General features: G+C 31.7%; 1 protein-coding gene across 6 annotated transcripts in view; it reads right to left on the bottom strand.

Moving 5' to 3' along the window:
• The window catches only part of NEBL (nebulette), a 450902-nt gene that overhangs the window by 50716 nt on the left and 379446 nt on the right, over positions 1–20740 (bottom strand). For 4 of the 6 annotated variants that reach the window (XM_031939884.1, XM_031939883.1, XM_012551250.3 and 1 more), the window contains 7 exons: positions 16008–16118; positions 14429–14539; positions 10211–10321; positions 9931–10041; positions 8082–8186; positions 5810–5902; positions 1185–1277 (listed from right to left, as the gene is read on the bottom strand). The exons of 1 other annotated variant lie outside the window; for it this stretch is intronic. In XM_031939884.1, the coding sequence (XP_031795744.1) occupies positions 1185–1277; positions 5810–5902; positions 8082–8186; positions 9931–10041; positions 10211–10321; positions 14429–14539; positions 16008–16118 (735 nt within the window). The remainder of the gene's footprint in view (positions 1–1184; positions 1278–5809; positions 5903–8081; positions 8187–9930; positions 10042–10210; positions 10322–14428; positions 14540–16007; positions 16119–20740) is intronic. One more of the 6 variants, XM_031939885.1, reaches the window with a different exon arrangement.

The raw sequence follows: 20740 nt of genomic DNA, 5'->3' as shown, positions 1-20740 counted from the left end.
TTTCTCATTTTCTACAGTAATGTCTAATCATTTGCTACTTATCTTCTTAATACTTTATTACTACCTCACTATCTAACAACCAATTATCAAGTATTTGCTAGATGCAAAGAATTGATGACCTAGAAGATTTTCAAATGTAGTCCTGCCTCCTCCATAAGCAACTAAGCCAATGATCCTATCTCTCTTTTTTCTCTGTGTGTCTGTGTATAAATATATAATATATATCTATATATAAATAATCTTCAAAACTCAACCTTTCCACAGCTCTATCACACACTCTGATATTATGGAACTTTGTCTTGCCTCTTTGGCAGAGGAAGTTGTATTTTGTTGGAGGGATCAAATTTAACAACTTTTGGTCCATTGTCACTGTCCCATCAAAATCCACAAAAGGAAAGGAAACTTAAATTCTTAGTCAAACATAAAACATAATGTTCTTTTAAAAAATATTAATTTTAATTTTTAAAAATTTATTTTGTGAAATTAAACTGCATCCATCTGAAATCAGTATAATTTTTCATAATTCCATTAAAATGAATTGCATTGGGAATCATTTCTTGAGGTTGGAATTTAGTTACAGTGACTTGTTTATTCTTTCACTGTTTTATTTAACAGGTGTCTGAGTCTAATGTGGAGACAAGACATAGGCTCTGTGGAACATGCTTTTTTTAGTCCAATGTCATTCACACTTTTTCATTCTGTAGATAAATATATACACATACACCAATTGGGAAATTTAAGTAAGTTTCTAAATCTCTGATGTATGAGACTGAGAAAAAGTTGATTTAACAAAGTAAGGGAAGTGCAAAGGTAATACCTACTGGATAGCTGAAGAAAAGAGCCTCCAGTATTTACCCCCTTCTTATGCATCCAAAGCACAATCAGGTATCCTCATAAGAAAAAAAAAGACTATTTCATGGATACAAACTAGAGAAGTATTTCAGTGTAGCCTCATTCTGTGTTTTTTTTTAAATAATAACTAGAACAGCAAAGAATCATTAGTACAGGTAATTCCAATGAAAAATGTGTTCCCCATAATAATTTACATTAAATACTTCCTAATTTACAAAGCTTTTGCTTTATAACACCCCTGCAAGAAAGCTAGTAAAAGTATTAGTATTCCCATTTTACAGATGACAGATTAAAAGGCTCAGAAAAAAATATTCATAGTAATGTGATCACACATTGCTGATGTTCTTCTGGTTTTCTTTAACTCTTTTTAGCTCTGGAAGGTCTGAAATAGTTGTTGCTTGCTTTATCTCTTCTTTATATTTTACCTGTATAACAAATACAAAGTATAATCAGGAGTTTCCAAAAACAATACCTAACAAATATTTCCAAATTTTTCTTCCATTTTACTTTATTAAACTTTGTTTCAAAATAGGACAAAAAGGTTCAAAATTGGCTATTAATTTTCTGGTTTTAAAACATTTGACCTTTATTCAATTGTTTGTTCATTCATTTGTTGTTCTGTTTATTTAAGGTTGGATATCTCTATGCCACCATACTTGGAAGAAGCATTAGTCACTTCTGAGCCTTATTGTAACAGTGATCATCATGAAAACATTAACCCCCTCACTTTTTTTTAAACTCCATTAATTTACACCTCCTGGGGTACCTTGATGGCCTTCTGCTCTTGGTCACTGATAGCAGAATTAGAGAAGACACCTATTTGGCATTAGCTAAACAAGTTTAGAAATAACCAAGACCAGGCAATCCACCAGTCATAGCCTCCCCAAAAGCATGTGCCATCATGCCTGGCAAAGTTTTCTCCTCTCAATGAATAAGTAGACCTATGTCTGGTTTTCTCCTGGATATCTTATGAGTTTACATACAAATAAATATGTAAAACAAGTATATTTTACTTGGCCTTAAAATCAATTTTATTGCTGACTTGTTCAGAAGCAATTTACAATCCATGTTAAATAAGTAAAGTTATGAAAAAAACTTCCTTTTTTGAACTTTTAACAAAATACTAATAATAATCTGTTTTTCCTATAGAAAGGTAAGTTTTAAAATTAATTTTTATTTTCTATAGAAAATTGAATGATTTTTAAAAATTTGCTGATATGGAAATAGACACTCATGACAGAGGATGAGAGGATCAAAGTCAAATTGAATTACTTATGAATTTACTTATATCTTTTTCTGTGTAAGCTATAACACTCAGCATCAATATGAACCAAAACAAGGAAAAGGAAAAACTGAAAAAAAAATCTAAGAAATAAAAAGAAAAGAATCAATGGAAATGTTTTTAAAGCACCAACAAATTATGCTATATTTCTACATATGGCAAGTCAGGCCAAGATTATAAAGAGAATAAAACATCTTTTTCTCACTTGAGAAAGTATATATATATATATATATATATTTACATTACCAAAGGTATCAATATGTGCCTAAAAGCCTACCTTCAACTGCATTCAAGAAAAACTTCCTCCCCTCTTACAATTAATTCCCTAATAACAATAACAACAGCTAACATTACATAGTGTCTACTATGTGCCAGTCATTGTGCTAAGTAAGTCATTGTCTTCACAAATTTATTTCTTTTGATTTTCTTAGCAAACCTGGGAGGAGGGTGCTATTATTATCTCTACTTTACAGATGAGGAAACTGAGGCAAACAGAAGTTAAGTGACTTGTCCAAGATCACTTGCTAATAAGTGATTTTAATTAAGATCTTCTTGAGCCCAGGTCCCTCCCTCTATCCACTGAAATAACTAGATGCCTCTATTCAGAATGAGATTAAGGAGAATGGAGACAGCTTGATCCAGCATTATGCATGAGATAGGGGGTTGGCTATTAAATTACTTATGGACCTCAGTTGCTATCAAATTATGTGATGTTTTAGTTTTGTCTAAAATTCATAGAAGATGAGATAAGAGAGAAAGTGAATGAGGAAAGGGGAATATTTGTTGCAACTTGTGGTTGGACTCAATAGAGGTGTATGAAAATTTAGCAAAGATCTAACTCAAGTTAAAATTTTAGAAATCACTGGAGACCATTTAAAATAATTGAGGCTGGAAGTCAGTCCTGAAATGGTTCTAGGGTATTTCTGAAATAGTCATCTTGCAGAAATACCTGCAGATGTAATATTAAAGGATCAAAATTAGGCCCCAGACCAAAACAATTAGTTTTAAAGACTCATAGAGTCTCATTAACTAGCTATAAAATTCAAAGAATAGTCTTAACTGAGAAACTCTGATGATTTAAAAGACCATCTACCTTAGAGGTAGAAAATGTCAAGATCTTTCAATGTTAGAGAATCATATCTTGGCTTGACATCACTTGTTCATCTCGAAAGGGTAACATTTCTGCTTGAATACTAAGGCAGAGTTTATAGGAAGAGCTCTGACAAAAAGACACAGGACTTTATTCTTTATTCCATGTCATTAGGATTCAGTATAAAAAATAATGCCAAATTTCCTATGATTTTTCTTGGATTGCAAAGCAAAAATCACCCAAAAATCATCATTCTGGTGCTTCATTATACTAATCAAAATCACAAACATATTTTATACATGGACACATACATGTATCATGTCAATGTCAAAACTTGTCATTGAAGGAAGACTTACAATATTCTGACATATTTAGATTGTGCATTTTTAATGTTCATTGAGGCAACATAACAGTGGAATGAGTACTGGAATCCTAGCAAGGATAACTTGGTTTCAAACCTCACCTTTGATTTTTAATTGATATGTAAACTTAGAGATACACCACAGAGATAATGTCTCTGGCCCACTGGCAACTAGTGGGTCTTGAGTTTTGATCTGGAGGTTGGAGATATGTGTTAATGAGGGACTAATAAATACTTAATTTTTTTCATTCATTGTCCTCATACATTCATTATACTAATGGAATCAAGATTCCTCACTTATATTTTAAATATTTCAGAAAAAAGTGCCCACGAGTATTTTTCATCTTTTCTTCTACAGTGACTTTATTGTACTAATCCACTGTCTCATATGCTCCAGCTCTCTCTCCTTATAATCTAGATGGAATCTAAGGATAAACTTGTACTATACTGGAGAGATACCAGGCCTTTGACTACATTTGGCTTCTTCCTACAGGCATCCAATTTATGTCTGCTTCAGGAAACATAAGCTCATTTGACAAATGATTTATCAATCTATTATTCCAATTATTTGTATGTGATGGATTATCTCTGGAGTTAATTTTATTCTTACACTGTCTTTCCTAATCTCTCCTCTTAATGCTGGAGTAATTCTTTATTTCTTGTCCTACAAAAAGTAACTAAAGTCTAACAATCTCTAAACTCAATCTTGTAGCCAATTTATCAGAATAGTTTAAAACTGGACACAATAACAGAGTATCTATAAGCCCCCCATGCTCTAAAAATATAGCATAAACATGTGTATTGGAGGAATATAGTTTAGGAAAATAAGACAAAGGAATCACTAAAGAGCATTGCAAGTACCAGTAATAATAAGGGCAAAAACAATGACAATAATTATAATCATAATAATTACTAGGAAAGAGACTGGTCCTTGCTGTTTCACTGATGCAGAAAATCCCTCCTAATGCAAGTTATCATCATCTCTGCAAACATGGAATTAGAGAGTTATCTGAATACGTGGAGATTAAATGAGTGGCCCAGGATTCTATAGCCAGTATATTTGACTGGTGAGACCTAAGCCCTTTCAATTTGGCCTTCTCATTTGATACAACAGCACTTTTAGCTTTTCAATTTAAATTTAAATATAAAAAAAGATTCAGTAGAAATAGTTGAAATTGTTTAATTTTGTCATGCATTGTATTGATGGAACATAAAGACTATTAACACTGCAAGCATCCTTTTTTTTCTTTCCTCTTTTCAAAAGGAAATGAGGTGGGAGTTGGTTGAACAGAGAGGAAATATTTATTTGCACATAAATTCTCCAAGTATTGGGGCAGCTAGGTCGAACAGTGTATAGAGCACCAGACCTGAAGTCAAGAGGACCTGAGTTCAAATATGCCCTCTGACACTTAATACTTCCTAGCTGTGTGACCCTGGGCAAGTCACTTAACCCCAATTGCCTAAGGGGGGAAAAATTCTCCAAGTCATGACTCTTTCCATACAGGGAACATGAAAACATCACTATAACTTAGAATCTTGAAGTGATCCCTAGGGCACTCATGCAGTATGTGACTACGCTCTTGTCCCACATCTGTGATTAATCTGAGGAAGGATTTGAACTCAAGCCTTCCTTACTCCAAAGCCAGTCTTCTGTCTATTATGTCACACTACCCCTCAATAGAGAGGTTGTTTTTTTTCTTGGGGAAAGGGGTAGGAAGCCATTAGAAGTCTGTCTAGAAAATGGGAATGTCACAATAAAGAGAAGGAAATTTTTCTTATAAAATTTAAGGGATAAGATAATGCAACAAATAAATCTTTCAGTTTTAATTCATTCGTTCAGTAGAATTTTTCTTGTCCTTTCTCCAAGCAGTTGGATTGCTCCTGAAATTCCTCCTTACACAGCAAAAAAAACCAATGTAGCTAAAATTCTGTTCTGAAAGATGAAATCTCATCATAAATTTCATTAGTGTTATTAAAATAATATTTCTTATGTACTATGAGATATCAAAATGAAACATTACCTTAGGTTCAAAGGAAGCAAAGTTACATAGCTTTCATCACAGAGTGTTCAACCTTTGAAATGTGTTGAAGAAGCATTTAAATGAAGTATGGGATAATTTTTAAACCAATTTATTTAGTAAACAACCCAGGCATTTATCTGGCTCATGTTTGTTTGTTTTTTTCCAAAAGAAAAAATGGATAATTGATTCTGAAGAGAACTTACTGAACTAATATTCTGCTGATTTTTCTTGACTCGCTCAATCTCTGGGGTCTCTTTTACAGCTGTGCCAGCTCCTACTTCTTTCTTATAAAACACCTTTATTATAAGAGAAAAAAATAGCTATCAGTCTATTAAGATTTCAAGTACTCAGACCAATTTGCTTAAAAGAAAGCTAATCTTCCATGTTTTATGACAATGTAAATAGAGTTTCAACTTAAAATCCCAACATTTTATTTTCATAAATCAACTTAATAATTTATTATATTAGTGAAAGTTCAATTTTGTTTCCATATCCCTCCTTCTACCCTTCCAGCCAAATCCAGATAAACTCACATCAGTCTCACACTTTAGTACTATTAAAACATGACTCAAATTATAACTATTTGCAATTGATTCTCTCTAATAAGAAAAAAAGTCAGATTAGGTCCTCATCACAAAGGATGCACAGTTGTAAATAATCTTGGAGAAACAAAACCTATACCATACAATTCACCAAACTGTTAGTCATTTTTATGAGAAAGCATGGAATTCAATACAACTATCATTCCCCATTCAAACATTTATTTCAGTGGTCTTTAAATAAAATTTTACATAAATCAAACCTAGTTAATCCAAAGACTTTTTTCCTTAACTTTCCACTAACTCCTTAATTCTCTCTTCCCATCACCTCTACCTTCAATCATCAATAGAAATATGAAACTGTGTAATGAAAGTACATATGGATATCAAAATTATTCCCTTTTGAGCCATGTTTGAGATTTCATTGCTTACTGAGCAATAGAGATGGAAGAAGATTTCAATTAGAGTAAAAGTTTCCTCGAGAAGATTCCTTGTGACAGAACCTTATTCAAAGCTAAGATATTTCTCTTTCCCTTTCCCTCTTGGAGTTTTGCCATGCAGAAAGATTGTTTGCTAACTGAGTTCTACCTATTGTTCCTCTGTAAAGGTAGCATAAAACTAGTGTATTTATTTTTAAAAATTCTACTTTGCCATCAATTTCTAAAAGTTCTAGGCACTTTTATGATTTTAATATGTTATCCAGGCTTTTTATTTGGTAGTAGTCTTCAGGAATTCTTGATTTATCTTTACTCAACTTGCTTTCTATATCAGTTGCTTACAAAATCAAGTACCTTGCATGGTCATTTATTTTTTGTTCTTTCTGTAGAATCATTGAGTTTTTATTTCTCGCCATATGACAAGATGCTCCAAGTCATCATTAATCAGAGAAACGCAAATTAAAACAACTCTGAAATACCATTACACACCTGTCAGACTGGCTAGAATGACAGGGAAAGATAATTGCAGAATGTTGGAGGGAATGTGGGAAAACATGGACACTGATACATTGTTGGTGGAATTGTGAATATCCAACCATTCTGGAGAGCAATTTGGAACTATGCTCAAAAAGTTATCAAACTGTGTATACCCTTTGATCCAGCAGTATTACTACTGGGCTTATATCCCAAAGAAATCTTAAAGAAGGGAAAGTGACCTGTATGTAGATGAATGTTTGTGGCAGCCTTCTTTGTAGTGACCAGAAACTGGAAACTGAGTGGATGCCCATCAATTGGAGAATGGCTGAATAAATTGTGGTATATGAATAATATGGAATATTATTGTTCAGTAAGAAATGACCAACAGGAAATGAAGGAAGCTTTTCCTTCAGAAAGGCCTGGAGAGACTTACATGAACTGATGCTGAGTGAAATGAGCAGAACCAGGAGATCATTATATACTTCAACAACAATACTATATGGTGATCAATTCTGATGGACATGGCCATCTTCAGTAATGAGATAAACCAAATCAGTTCTAATGGAGCAGTAATGAACTGAACCAGCTACGCCCAGTGAAAGAACTCTGGGAAATGACTAAGAACCATTACATAGAATTCCCAATCCCTATATTTTTGCCCACCTGCATTTTTTATTTCCTTCACAGGCTAATTGTACAATATTTCAGAATCCGATTCTTTTTGTACAGCAAAATAACGATTTGGACATGTATACTTATTTTGTATTTAATTTATACTTTAATATATTTAACATGTATTGGTCATCTTACCATCTAGGGGAAGGAGTGGGAGGAAGGAGGGGAAAAATTGGAACAAAAGGTTTGGCAATTGTCAAAGTTGTAAAATTACCCATGCATATAACTTGTAAATAAAAAGCTATTAAAAATTGTAAAAAAGAAACATTACCCATTCATATGTTTTGTAAATAAAAAGCTTTAATATAAAAAAAGAAAAAAAGTAATATTAAATGCTCTGTACTTACCATGCTGATATTTTTTTGGGCTTCCTTGATTCTCTGTATTTCAGGAGTATCTGCCACTGTTGAATAGTTAATCAGCATCTTCTCTGCTTCATTTTTGTATTTTTTCTTTTGTTAAAATAATCGAAACATTTAAAAAATCATATGATATTGCCTTTCCCCAATTCTATTTTGATATCTGGCATTTTATTCCAAAGCAATTCTTGTCATGAAATAAAGTAAGTCAAAATTCTCCATGTTTAGTCTCATCTTACTCTCCAAAAAGTCTCACTGGTCACTGGCTGAGAACAAACATCTTTAGAAGGGTGAGGTAAGGTGGGTTATGTAGATATTCTTTTAGTTTGTAGAATCTACTATTTCTAGGCTAATTCCTTTCCTTTATCCCTAAACCTCAAATTACAGGCAATAAGGTCTCTCAATTCTAGCCATCATCCTGGACACTTTGAAGTCATAAGGCTAGAAAATGACATGATTTTAGATTCTAATATCCTCTTCCTTAAAGTTTTAAGAGAAGATAGGAAAGACAGTTGTTTAAAGACAAAATATTTTGTGTATCCCAGGAATTATACTATACTCTTTCAATCCCTGATACATTTCAAAGAGGGAGTTTTCAGTTATTTATGAGAAAAGATATTTATGCTACAGAAATTAGTCTGAAGGAGTCAAAGAAACAAGACAAAGCTTTTAAGAGAAAACCAAACCAATGGAAATAAATAAAACTACAGATGAAAGTCTTCTGTGTTTATCGTTAAAGTTATTTCAGCTTTCTAGAATGCCCTGAATTGAGGTAACTGCTTAAGTCAAGCTATCATTGTGGATTATAATTGAATAAATTTCCTTAAGAATCAATTCTGTAGTAAAACCCAGCAATCTGGCAGCACTCAGCATTATCTTGAGGTGGTAGCCTTTCTCTGAAAACTCAAAATTTATAGTATTCAATGACTTCTGCTCTGTAAATGTCAGTAGAGTCAAGTGTTATTTTTTTAACATGCCAAAACGATCCTATATATCCGTAAGCCTAGTCCCATTCCTGTTTCTACCTATTGGGTAAAGAATTGATAAGTCTCTCTCTGGACACAGTTTTCTTTGTGACCAAAAACTAAAACTGAAATTCCTACTAGCAATTAATTTAATGATATTCTGTCTATAAAAAGCTGGCAATTAAACTACTTTAAAAAGTCACCTCTCGTGGGCTAAGAGAAAGGAATATTCCCTTACTTCAGCTAGATTATATACAATAACAGGTTTTCTTGCTACAAATATAGCTACAAAGCAGCTGAGTTACAATAGTATTTATTCATAATCATGCCCTCTTATTAAAAGTAAACAAAATATATTGAAAGTAATAAATATTAAAAGTACAAGGTAAATATAACTTAAAATGTACAAAAAGAAAAATAGCAAAAGGATGGGATAAAAACATTGGAGCAATTTCTGCTATTTATCTTGTCCTATAAAAATGAGAGTCAATGATAAAGTGGAGTAGTACAAAGAATGATGGCTTTGGAATAATAGGATCCAAGCTCAAATCCCAGTTCCATTCTTTTTTCCTGTAGGATTCTGGGTAAATTATCAGACTTTTCAAGGCCTGAATTTCTAATCAATAAAATGAAAAAGTTGAACCCAATGGCCTCTAAAGTCCCTTCCATCTGTTGACTTTTTTTAACTATTTATGGAGAGACAGAATAGTAAAGTAAGCAATTATAAGTTGATTTTATGGCATTATGTCCAATTATGGAATAACCTTTGTCCATAAAGTGGAATTGCTGGAGTTGTGGGGTATTTGAAGGAACACACAAGACAGTTGGATGATTAGAATATATAATAATCAACACGTTCATTCTTGACAAACCTGGCTGTAGATTTCAGATGCTCTCTTGGCTCGTAGCATATCCGGGATATCCATACTCACTTGCATTCCCTTTCCTTTAATTTCATTTTCCAGGTCTCTCTTGTATTCTTTCTAAGAGTTCAGAAAAGAGTTTGAAGATCTTGATTTAGTGTCTGTTTTGTTCATACCTGTTTAACCAACTTAATCCATAAGAATAGATCTAAGGCTAAAATTTCTTATCTGATTGCATACATTTATCCAATTTGGAAAATGACTTTTTTTCTTTTTCTTCTTTATTTACCTGGCTTGCCATTTCGGATGCTTTTTTAGCTCTTTGGATATCGAGAGTATCCGTGCCCACCTGCATCCCTTTGCCTTTAATTTCTGTCTCCAGGTCTCTTTTATATTCTTTCTGTGAAAAACAAATGGACAAATGGCATAAAGTTTTTTTTAGTAACTCATTTTCCTCCTTTGTTATCTTGTATATTCTAATCACTAACTATACTCTACCAACTCTTCCATCAAAATTCATGAACATTTCAGTTAAATTTAACCAAGATTTATTAAGAAGGTTCAAGGCATCACTCTTGATTCCATTTTTTTCTTCTCAATCCCAATGGTACCAGAATTACAGGAGAAAATAGTAAAATTATGCCAGTTGGGGCTTCAGTCTTTCCCCTATCAGGGATAAATAAAAAATTAATTAATTAATTGTCTATCCCTATCAGGGAAAAGTAAAAAATAAAAATAAATAAATAAATAACTATAAAATATATGAGAAAGAAACCAAGGAGTTAAATAGAATCTTAGAAGAATTAGATAAAATAGAGTTCTAGAGAATCCTGAATGAAAACAAAAAGGAATCTGCTGTATATAACATCTTCACAAAAAACTCACCATGTTTTAGGGCATAAAAACTCACTATCAAATGCAGAAAAGAAGAGACATTAAATGAACTCTTTTTAGACCAAAACATAATAAAAAAGGACTATGGAAGTACAGATTAAAAGCTAATTGGCAACTAAAGAATATGATCCTGAAGAATAAGTCAAAGAAAAAATTATGGAAACTATTAATAATTTAAGAGAATGACAGCATTCCAAATTTTGTGGAATACAATTTAAAGAAAATTTTATATTTATAAATGTTTGCATCAAGATATAGAGAAAAATCAAATCAATGAATTGGGCATGCTTCTAAAAGTTTTAAAAGGACAAACTATAAAATTCTCAATTAATCAACAAAATGGAAAACCTCAAAAATCAAAGGAGAGGTTAATAAAATTGAAAGTTTAAAAGACTAAACTAATAAATAAAACTAGGAGCTAATTATGTCAAGGAATGATAGACTGAATCATTGCTTCATATGCTTTTTTTAAAGAAAGAAAGCCAAATTATTCATATCTAAAATGCAAAGAATGAATACAACACTAATGGTGATGAAATTAAAGCAATTATTAGGAGGTTTTTCCCAATGATATGCCAGTAAAACTATCATTCTAAGTGAAATTGATAAATATTTACAAAAATATCAATCGCCCTGATTGATAGAAGAAATTGAATATTTTACCATGTCTTAGAAAAAGAAATTGAACAAGCCAATAATAAACCCCCTAAGAAAAATCCCTGGGACCTGATGGATTCATAAGTGTATTCTACCAAATATTTAAGGAATAATTAATCATAATATTTGAAAATAAGTAAAGAAGGAATCTTATCAAATTCTTCTTCTCACATAAATGTGGTTTCTATACCTAAGCTGAATAAGCAAAAGAAAAAGAGAAAAAAGAAAAGCCCAATTTTCTTAATGAACGTTGATGCAAAAATTTTAATAAAATATTAGCAAGGTGATTATAGCCACATAACTGGACATATGAAAAACAACAAAATCATGTGATTATCACCACAGATACAGAAAAGGCTTTTGACAAAATATAAAAACCATTAAAAAACAAAAAAAAAGAAACACTGGAGAACATAGGACTGAATTATCAGTAGTATCTATCTAAAACCATCAGCAAGCATTATCTGTAATAGCAATAAGCTAAAAGCCTTCCCAATAATATTGAGTTGAGCAAAATGGCCATTATTACTATTATCCAATACTGTACTAGAAATTTTAGCTATAGAAGCAAGAGAAGAAAAAAACTAAAGGAAATGGAATAGGCAATGAGGAAATAAAACTATTTGCAGATAATGTAATGATATACTTAGAAAATCTGAATTAATTAAAAAAAATTTTGAAATAATTAACAACTTTAGCTAAATTGCAAGGCATAAAATAAACCCACACAAATCATCAGAATTTCTATGTATTTACTAACAAAATTCAGCAGCAAGAGATAGATAATTTTCTTTTAAAATAATTTTAGATAATGTAAAATACCTGGGAGCCTACCTACTATAAATCCTGCTACAAACTAAATTAAGTAAATAAAATTACAAAAATACTTTTCACACAAATACAGTCAGATCTAAACAACTGAATAAATAGTGATTACTCATGGATAGGTTTAGCCAATATGATTAAAATAACAATTTTATCTTATCTTTATCAATTTTTATCAATCTTTATCTTTATCAATTTACTTATTGAATTCCATACCAATCAAACTACAAAAACATTATTTTATATATCTAGAAAAAATCATAACAAAATTCATCTGGAAGAACAAAAGCTTAAAAATATCCAGGGAATTAATGAAAACAAAGGAATGTGGTCTACTCATAGATTTCAATCTTATTATTATATTATTATATTATATTATAAAGCAGTAATCATCAAAACTATTTGATGCTAACTAAGATAGTGAGCAGTACATCAGTGAAGTAAACTAGACACACAAGAAACAAATGCAAATGGCCAGAGTAATCTAGTGTTTGATAAATCCAAAGACTCCAGCTTTTGGGACAAGAATACTTTTTTTTACAAAATGAGGAAAAATGAAAAACAGTTTGGCAGAAACTATGCATAAACTAACATCTCACATCATATATCAAGATACCAATATGAAAAAATGATTTAGACATAAAAAGTAATATGTTAAGTAAATTGGGGACTATGGAAAATGTACCAGTCAGATCTGCAGATAAGGGAAGAGTTTCTGACCAAACAAAAGATAGAGAAGATCACAAGAAATAAAAAGGATAATTGTAATTATATTAAATTAAAGCTTTTACATAAACAAAATTAATGCAGCCAGAATTAGAAGGAAAATGGGAAAGGAGGGAAATTTGGCAACACATTTCTCTAATAAAGTCCTCATTTCTCAAATAAATAACTGAGACAATTTTATTTTAAAAATATGTCATTTTCCTGTTGATAAATGCTCAAAGATATAAAGAAACAGTTTTCAGAAGAAAAAAAAGTCAAAGTTCTCAATAATCACATGAAAAAAATATTCTATTGCACATGTTTAACCTATATTACATTGCTTGCTGTCTTGGGAAGAGAGAAAAAGGAAAGGAGGAAGAAAAATTTGGAACACAAGGTTTTTCAGGGTGAATACTGAAAACTATCTTTGCATGTATTTGAAAAAATAAAATACTATTTAAGAAAAAAATATTCTAAGTAAATACTGATGAGAGAAATGCAAATTAAAGCAACTCTTATGTTATACCTTACACTAGCACACATGCTAAAATGACAAAAGCGGGAGGGGATGGGAAAAAATTGGGATTCTAATGCACCTTGATGGGGCTGTGAAACTAATGTAATCATTCTGCAGAACAAATGCCCAAAGGACTATAAAAGCGTGCAAAGCCTTTGTTCCACAATATGCCCAAAAAAATCCAAGAAAGGGGGAAAAGATCTATTTGTACAAAATATTTATAGCAGATTTTTTGTGATGGCAAATAATTTGGAATCAAGGGGATGTCCATCAATTGGGAAATGGCTGGATGAGTTGTTATATATGATTTTGAGAGAATACTATCATGCTATAAAAAATTACAAGCAGGATTGTTTCAGAGAAATCTGGATAGAGTTGCATGAATTCATGCAAAATAAAGTGAACAAAATGAGGAGAATATTATATATAGTACACAATATTGTAAGGATGATCAACTGTAAAAGACTCAACCACCCTGATTAAGACCAGAATCCAAGAAAATACCCAAGAACCTATAATGAAAAATGCTATCCTCCTTCAGAGAATTGATGAACTCTAAATTAAGATTGAAACATACATTTTTTAAACTTTATTTTTATCATTTTATATTTTCTTTTGCAATGTAACTAATACAGAAATATATTTGGCAAAATCCTGGATGTATAATTGAAATCAAAGTGCTTGCCTTCTTAAGAAGGAGAAAAGATGGGAGAAAGGGAACAAATCTGAAATTCATAATTTTTTAATGCTTTTTAAACACACACACACACACAATTGGAAAATAATGAAATAAATAAAATAATATTTTTTAAATGAACTCATGAGGAACTTTACCCTCTGAAAACCTGGCCATAAATTGATTGGTTTAAAAGAATGAACTCTATAGCCATGATTATTTACTATACTAACCTGGCTTGAGATTTCAGAAGCTTTTTTGGCTCGTTGTATGTCAAGGGTGTCTGTGCTAATTTGCATTCCTCTACCTTTAATTTCAGTTTCCAGATCTTTCTTGTACTCTTTCTGTGGGAGAATAACATTTTAAACATTCAGATAACACATATCATACACATCTCAGGAACAGAGCCATCTGAGAAATTTAGCAAAATGACAGCAAATCTTCAAAATTCTTTGGAATACACCACTGTCATGCTGATGTTAGAATCCTAAGTGGAATGTTAGTTGTCAATGCCAGAACTTAAAAATTTAAGAACAGAATTAGCCACATTCGATTCCCAACAAGGCCAAGATGAGCCATTCTTCATTCCTGCCACTGAGACTCTGTTCTGGACCTGAAACAAATCCCTTCTCAACCAGGTTCCAGTCTGCCTTCCAAGGCTTTTTTCCCTGTTCTCTTCTTCATTCCCTCAGTAGTCCACATCCACACTGACCTATATATTCACTTGTTCAAACTCAACATTCCATCAAGTGCATCTGTCCCTTTTCACAGATTGTAATGTATAATTACAACATTGCTCAGAATATACTCATATATTATTCTTCCTGGTCATACAATTATTTGATGACATCCTATACATCACTTCTCCAATATAATTCTTAATTTTAATATTAATGTATTGTTATTATTAATACTAATTTATTTAATATTTTAATAATAATAATCACAGCCACAACGATCTTCTCCTATTATTGACTAGGTATTACTCAACTTCAGTTCTTTGCAGACTTTAATTTCATGACTTAAACCATTCAATGTGACAAGAAGAGTATTGGTATTAAGAAGATGGGCTTTTATTTCAAAGGGAAATTTAAGGGCATTTATAAAAATGGCTTATTCTTCTCTCCCTATTCAATTGCGAATAAGAGAATCCCTTAAACTCTTTTTCAATATCACTGCCAGAAGATGAGCCAAGGGAAGAGACAGAAAAGTAAAATTGAGATTCAAGATTTAGAAGAAACTTTATGGTGTAAGTGCAATGGGGTAAACACAGGTTTAGTATGACCCAAACTAGATTAAAATGTAACTTTATTGGATTTATTTAAAGTAATATTACCTTAGTATAATTATTATATTAATACATAATATTAAACAAAACTATTATAAATAAAATAGAACAGATAGCAATAATAGGTAGCCCACAGGGAGCCTATATACAGTTTAGTTGTTATTATTACCATTTGAGCTTGATGCCAATGAAATGATTCATAGTATACCAGATTTGAAATTGAGAAGACCTGTGCTCAAACCCTGCCTTTGACACATACTAGCTTAACAGAGTTAACTCCTCCAAGCATCAACAGAAAAAAATGTATTCTATATGTTAGTAGCATAATTTTGGGTAGGAAAATAATACTATAAATAAATGTTTATTATAATAGACCATATTTTACATAATATATATAATAAATAAATATTGGAAATAATTTAAATCATCTTCTCAAACTATTCAGTTTCTATAGCCAATATTTCAACAACAAGTTCAAATGAAGATGCAAAAATGGAAACATTTAGTAAATTTGGCATACAAACCTCACTTGCCATCTCAGATGCTCTTTTCGCTCTTTGAATGTCAGGAATCTCTGAACTAAGTTCCATTCCTTTCCCCTTTATTTCATTTTCCAAATCCTTTCTATATTCTTTCTGTAGGAAAAGAATGTTAAATTTCAAGGCATGTAATACCATTTTAAGTGATGAAAAACTTTAAATCTTTTTTACAGGGTATACTATGAGAAGAAAAAATGTGTAGTAATTCAGACTGATGAGTATTAACGTTCTTTATTTCATTTCTGGGCTGCATTTCTCAGTCTAATCAAGTCCAGAAGATCTTCCAATTCTGTCAATCTTTATCCTTTCATCCCTTCTCCCAATTTTTTATGTCCCATAGTCAGTGATAAAAAAAAGATGTCTCTACTTTAAATGGTCTTAGGAGATCTTAGGAAGATATGCTTTTTATTAATTATTTGAACTGTTTCTTTGAAAACCCTCTATAAAATATGAATCACCTGAAGTATATAGCTAAAAAAGAATGAAAAATTACAAATCAAAAGATATACTGTATCCCAAGGTTAAAAAAATAAAGTATGGATTCATTTTAGCCAATGAATGTTTCTGTTCTCTTTGAAAAACCTATCCTCTCTTATACCTTGATTTATAGATTGATGTTAAATTTTTTTTTCATTCTATTTGAGTGAGGGAGGTTATTTCTATAAACAGAAACGGACTTCAATAGAGCTTAATATTTTTGCAAATTCAATTTAGAAAGAACAAAATTTTGCCCCAATTCTACGTTAGCAAGATCAATGTTGCAAAATGCTAAATTCTCAAACGCAAGTCAAGACTTCCTTTAATGATCAGAATTTATGTTCCAGTTAAGTGAATGATTCATTTTCTCCATTTGTATCATCTTCAGGTCAATGTAGTGAGATATTATATGCAATTTAACTTAGCTAACATCCTGTTAGATATTATACTATGTAGTTTGAAGCCATTTATTTTTCAGTGAAAAAAACAAAGAAACCAATAAAAGCAAAGATAATTTAGACCTAAATGCATACATTTTAAAAGAATGTTCACTTTCATTTCACTAAATAATTAAGAATTTTTCATGAAAGAAAAGAAGCTAGAAGTATTGTCAGATAGTTAAAAGATCATTTAATGTCCTAACTATAGAATTTTTTCCATAAATTTCTCATATAAAATAAATGGAAATTTTGAGGAATAGGTAGAACCTGAAACCATATGGTTAAAATTAGATATACTTCATGTCATTAAGGCATGATTGCACTTTAGATTATTCAGAGTTACTTCCCCAGAGTGGAAGCTTCAGTAGGTCTTAAGAAATTGGAAGAGGTTCAGATAAAGGCCTTAAAAGGAATCATATGTATTTCTAGCATTCAAGGACCCAGCTTACCTTAGTTTGGAGAGGCTCATCACCAACAAGTGAGCCAATAAGTACTGCTGTTGCCAACTTAGCAACTCAGAAGGAAGTCAGAAAGGCTTTATAATCAGCTTTGGTAGAAGATACACCCACACACATCAAAGTCAGAATGTGGGATGGATTTGATAATGGTAAAGACTGGGAATGGTAAAGAATGTTTGATTTTTAAGTCCATGGGGTTCATGTAGGAGCTCAAAAATTCATAGGATTTTCTTCTCGTGTACTTTTCAGTAAGTTCCATTTTAAAATGTCAACTAAGTAAATTTCCCTTACATCCTTGATCTCTTTTTAACCTGTCTCTGAAACATTACTTTCTCTTGATGAAACCTTGTCCAGCAACCTTATTTAATCACATGACTTCAATGATCACATTTCTATAGATGACTAATCTATCTTTAGCCTCAACTTCTCCCCTGGGACCCATTTATATTTCTGCCTATTTAGTGGGCAAATGCAACTGGATAACCTGCCAACACCTACAATTCAACATGTCCCAAACTGAACTTAATCCGTTTTCCTGGAAACTTGTTGCTCTTCTTGCCTTCTTTCTGTAACTTCCCAAGGTCAAAATTTAAAAGTCATCAGATTTTTGTTTCTTTTATCACCAATATTCAAATCACTGAGAATTCTTTGCAACCCTACCTGCAGAGTATTAAAAGCATCCATCATTTCCCCTTCCATTTCCACTAAAAAATAAAAATCTCAACTAGAAAACATTACAAAAGGAAAAGTGGACAATTTTGATTACATTAAATTAAATTTTGCATAAACAAAGCCAACAAAAACAACATTAAAAGGGAAGTATAAAGCTGGGGGAAAATCTTTATTTATAGCCCATGCTCCTGATACAAATCTCATTTCTAAAATATATAAAGAACTATGTCAAATTTATAAAAATACAAGACGTTCCTTAATTCATAAATGGCCAAAGGATATGAACAATTTTCAGATGAAGACATTAAAGCTATCTATAGTCATATAAAAATGCTCTAAATCACTATTGATTAGAGAAATGCAAATTAAAACACCTCTGAGGTACTATTTTACATTTTTCAGATTTGCTAAGATGACAGGAAACGATAATGAAAAATGTTGGAGGGAATGTGGGAAAACTAGGACACTAATGTATTGTTAGTGGAGTTGTGAAATGATCCAACCATTCTGAAGAGCAGTTTGGAACTATGCCCAAAGGGTATACCCTTTGACTCAGCTGGTTCTGTATCCCATAAAAATTTTAAAATGTTGGGGAGGGGGAGGAAGGACCCAGGTATGCAAAAATGTTTGTAGCAGCTCTTTTTGTGGTAGCAAAGAATTGAAAAATGAGTTAGATGCCCACCAATTGTGGAATGGCTGAATAAGTTGTGGTATATGAAGATAATGGAATAATATTGTTCTATAAAAATGATGAACAAGTTAATTTTAGAAAAAACTGGAAAGATTTACACGAACTGATGTTAAGCAAAGTAAGAACTGGGAATACATAGTACACAATAAGACCAAGAATGTAAGATGATCAACTATGAAAGACTTGGTTCTTCTCAGTGTTTCAGTGATCCAAAGTAATCCCAATTGACTTTGGACCAAAAAATGCCATCTGCATCCAGAAAAAATAAATAAATAAATTAAGGAGACTGAATGTAACTCAACACATACTATGTTCACTTTTTTTTTCTGGGGTTTTTTTATATCTTCCCCGGGTCTTTCCCTTTTGCTCTTATTTTTCTCTCCCAACATAATTCATAAAGTAATAATACTTATTAAAAATAAATAAATTTACTAGAAATTTTTTTTAAAAAATAAAAATAAGTATTTTTTCCCTGGACTATCACAACTTTCCATTCAGTCTATCAGCTCCCACTCTCAAGCTTCTCTAAACAACCCTATATACCACAGCAAGATTTTATAATACACAGACCTAATCAGATAGCTACAGCATTTAAACATATACCAATACATTAGCTTTGCGTTCAAGGGTCTCTAAAAAGCTCTCACCAACCCATTTTCCTTGTATCTTTCTACCTTTATCTTCTCATATCCTTCAGTCTAATAAAAGCAGATTATTAATTAAATGCCATCCTCCTCCCCTCCAAAAAAATTTCTTCACCATAGCTTTGCTCATATTATCCCGTACAACTACAATGCCCACTTCCCTCTGCCTGTTGAAATTTAATCAATGCTATAAGAGCTATTTTCAAAAACTGTGAGACTCCCCCTCATGACCACAACATATTATAATTCTCCCTCCCTTGGATCTCATAGCACTGTATTTAGATTTCTCTATGCACGCAGAATATTCTGTTTTCTATTACAATTAACCTATTGCATGTTTTGTCTCAGCTAGATTTCATACTTTCCAAGTTAAGTGAAGTGAAAAGTGTGAGTTTTTTAATTTTCTTTTTTCACTCTTCCTATCTCCTTTTCCCTAATATCTAATAAACAAAAGTTCTTTAAAAACCTCTGGGTCCAAAGATTCTGGAAGCCTCTGAGATTTTTGAGGAGGGGGTGAGGATTATGGTCAAAATTATTTTCACAGTAATACTAGGGTATTTTAATATCTACTATAGTAAATATTGTAAATATAACCCACAGAAACAAAAGTTCTTTGGAGTCCTTAATAATTATTAACAGTAGAAAGAATAGTAGAAATGTACTATATTAACAGAAAAGAAAAGTTTGCGAAACTTTGGCCTAGTGCAATGCCTTACATAGAGTAAATACTTATCTCTGTGGTTGCTTCGTGTTGACGAAGGTCAATAATACAAAGAACTTATGATTGGCTTTCAGTCCAAGTCCAGGGGAGTAAGAGGAAGTAAGAATCTTTATTCAAAACTCCCTTTTCAAAGTGGAGGGAGAAGAAATTTCAATAGGTCTTAAAGTATGAGAAATAAATAACTTTCCAGAGACGCCCAAAGGCTATTTTAGAAAACATTGTTGTCCCTCATACTGTCCCCATATTATCAGCAAGCATACATCTTCAGAAACTCCCAAGGAATGGGAAGAAGGAAAGAGGGCCAGGTAGAGAAATTGATAAATTGTGCATGTAATTCTACATAGTTACAGTGTTAACATTTAACTTTTAGTTAAATAGCAAATGTAAATTTGGCAAGCTCTTGTTTTTTAGAAGTTTACGCTGGTAAAATGGCCAATATGGATGAGTAAGCGCGCATTTTATTGCCTTAAGAAATTCCTTCTAACAGTTATCTTCAGCTTAAATAATTCATGTCAATTTTAAAATCATGATAATTGATCAGGATGTATAAAATTACAACTACTACATATCCCAAATATAATCTTAAACTTGAAAGAAAGTTCATTTTGTAGATTT

This window comes from Sarcophilus harrisii, chromosome 5 (genome assembly GCF_902635505.1).
Source record: "Sarcophilus harrisii chromosome 5, mSarHar1.11, whole genome shotgun sequence".
In the NCBI taxonomy this organism is placed as follows: domain Eukaryota; kingdom Metazoa; phylum Chordata; class Mammalia; order Dasyuromorphia; family Dasyuridae; genus Sarcophilus; species Sarcophilus harrisii.
The sequence above is the reverse complement of the archived record's forward strand: the minus strand, read 5'-3'. Positions and strand labels throughout refer to the sequence as shown.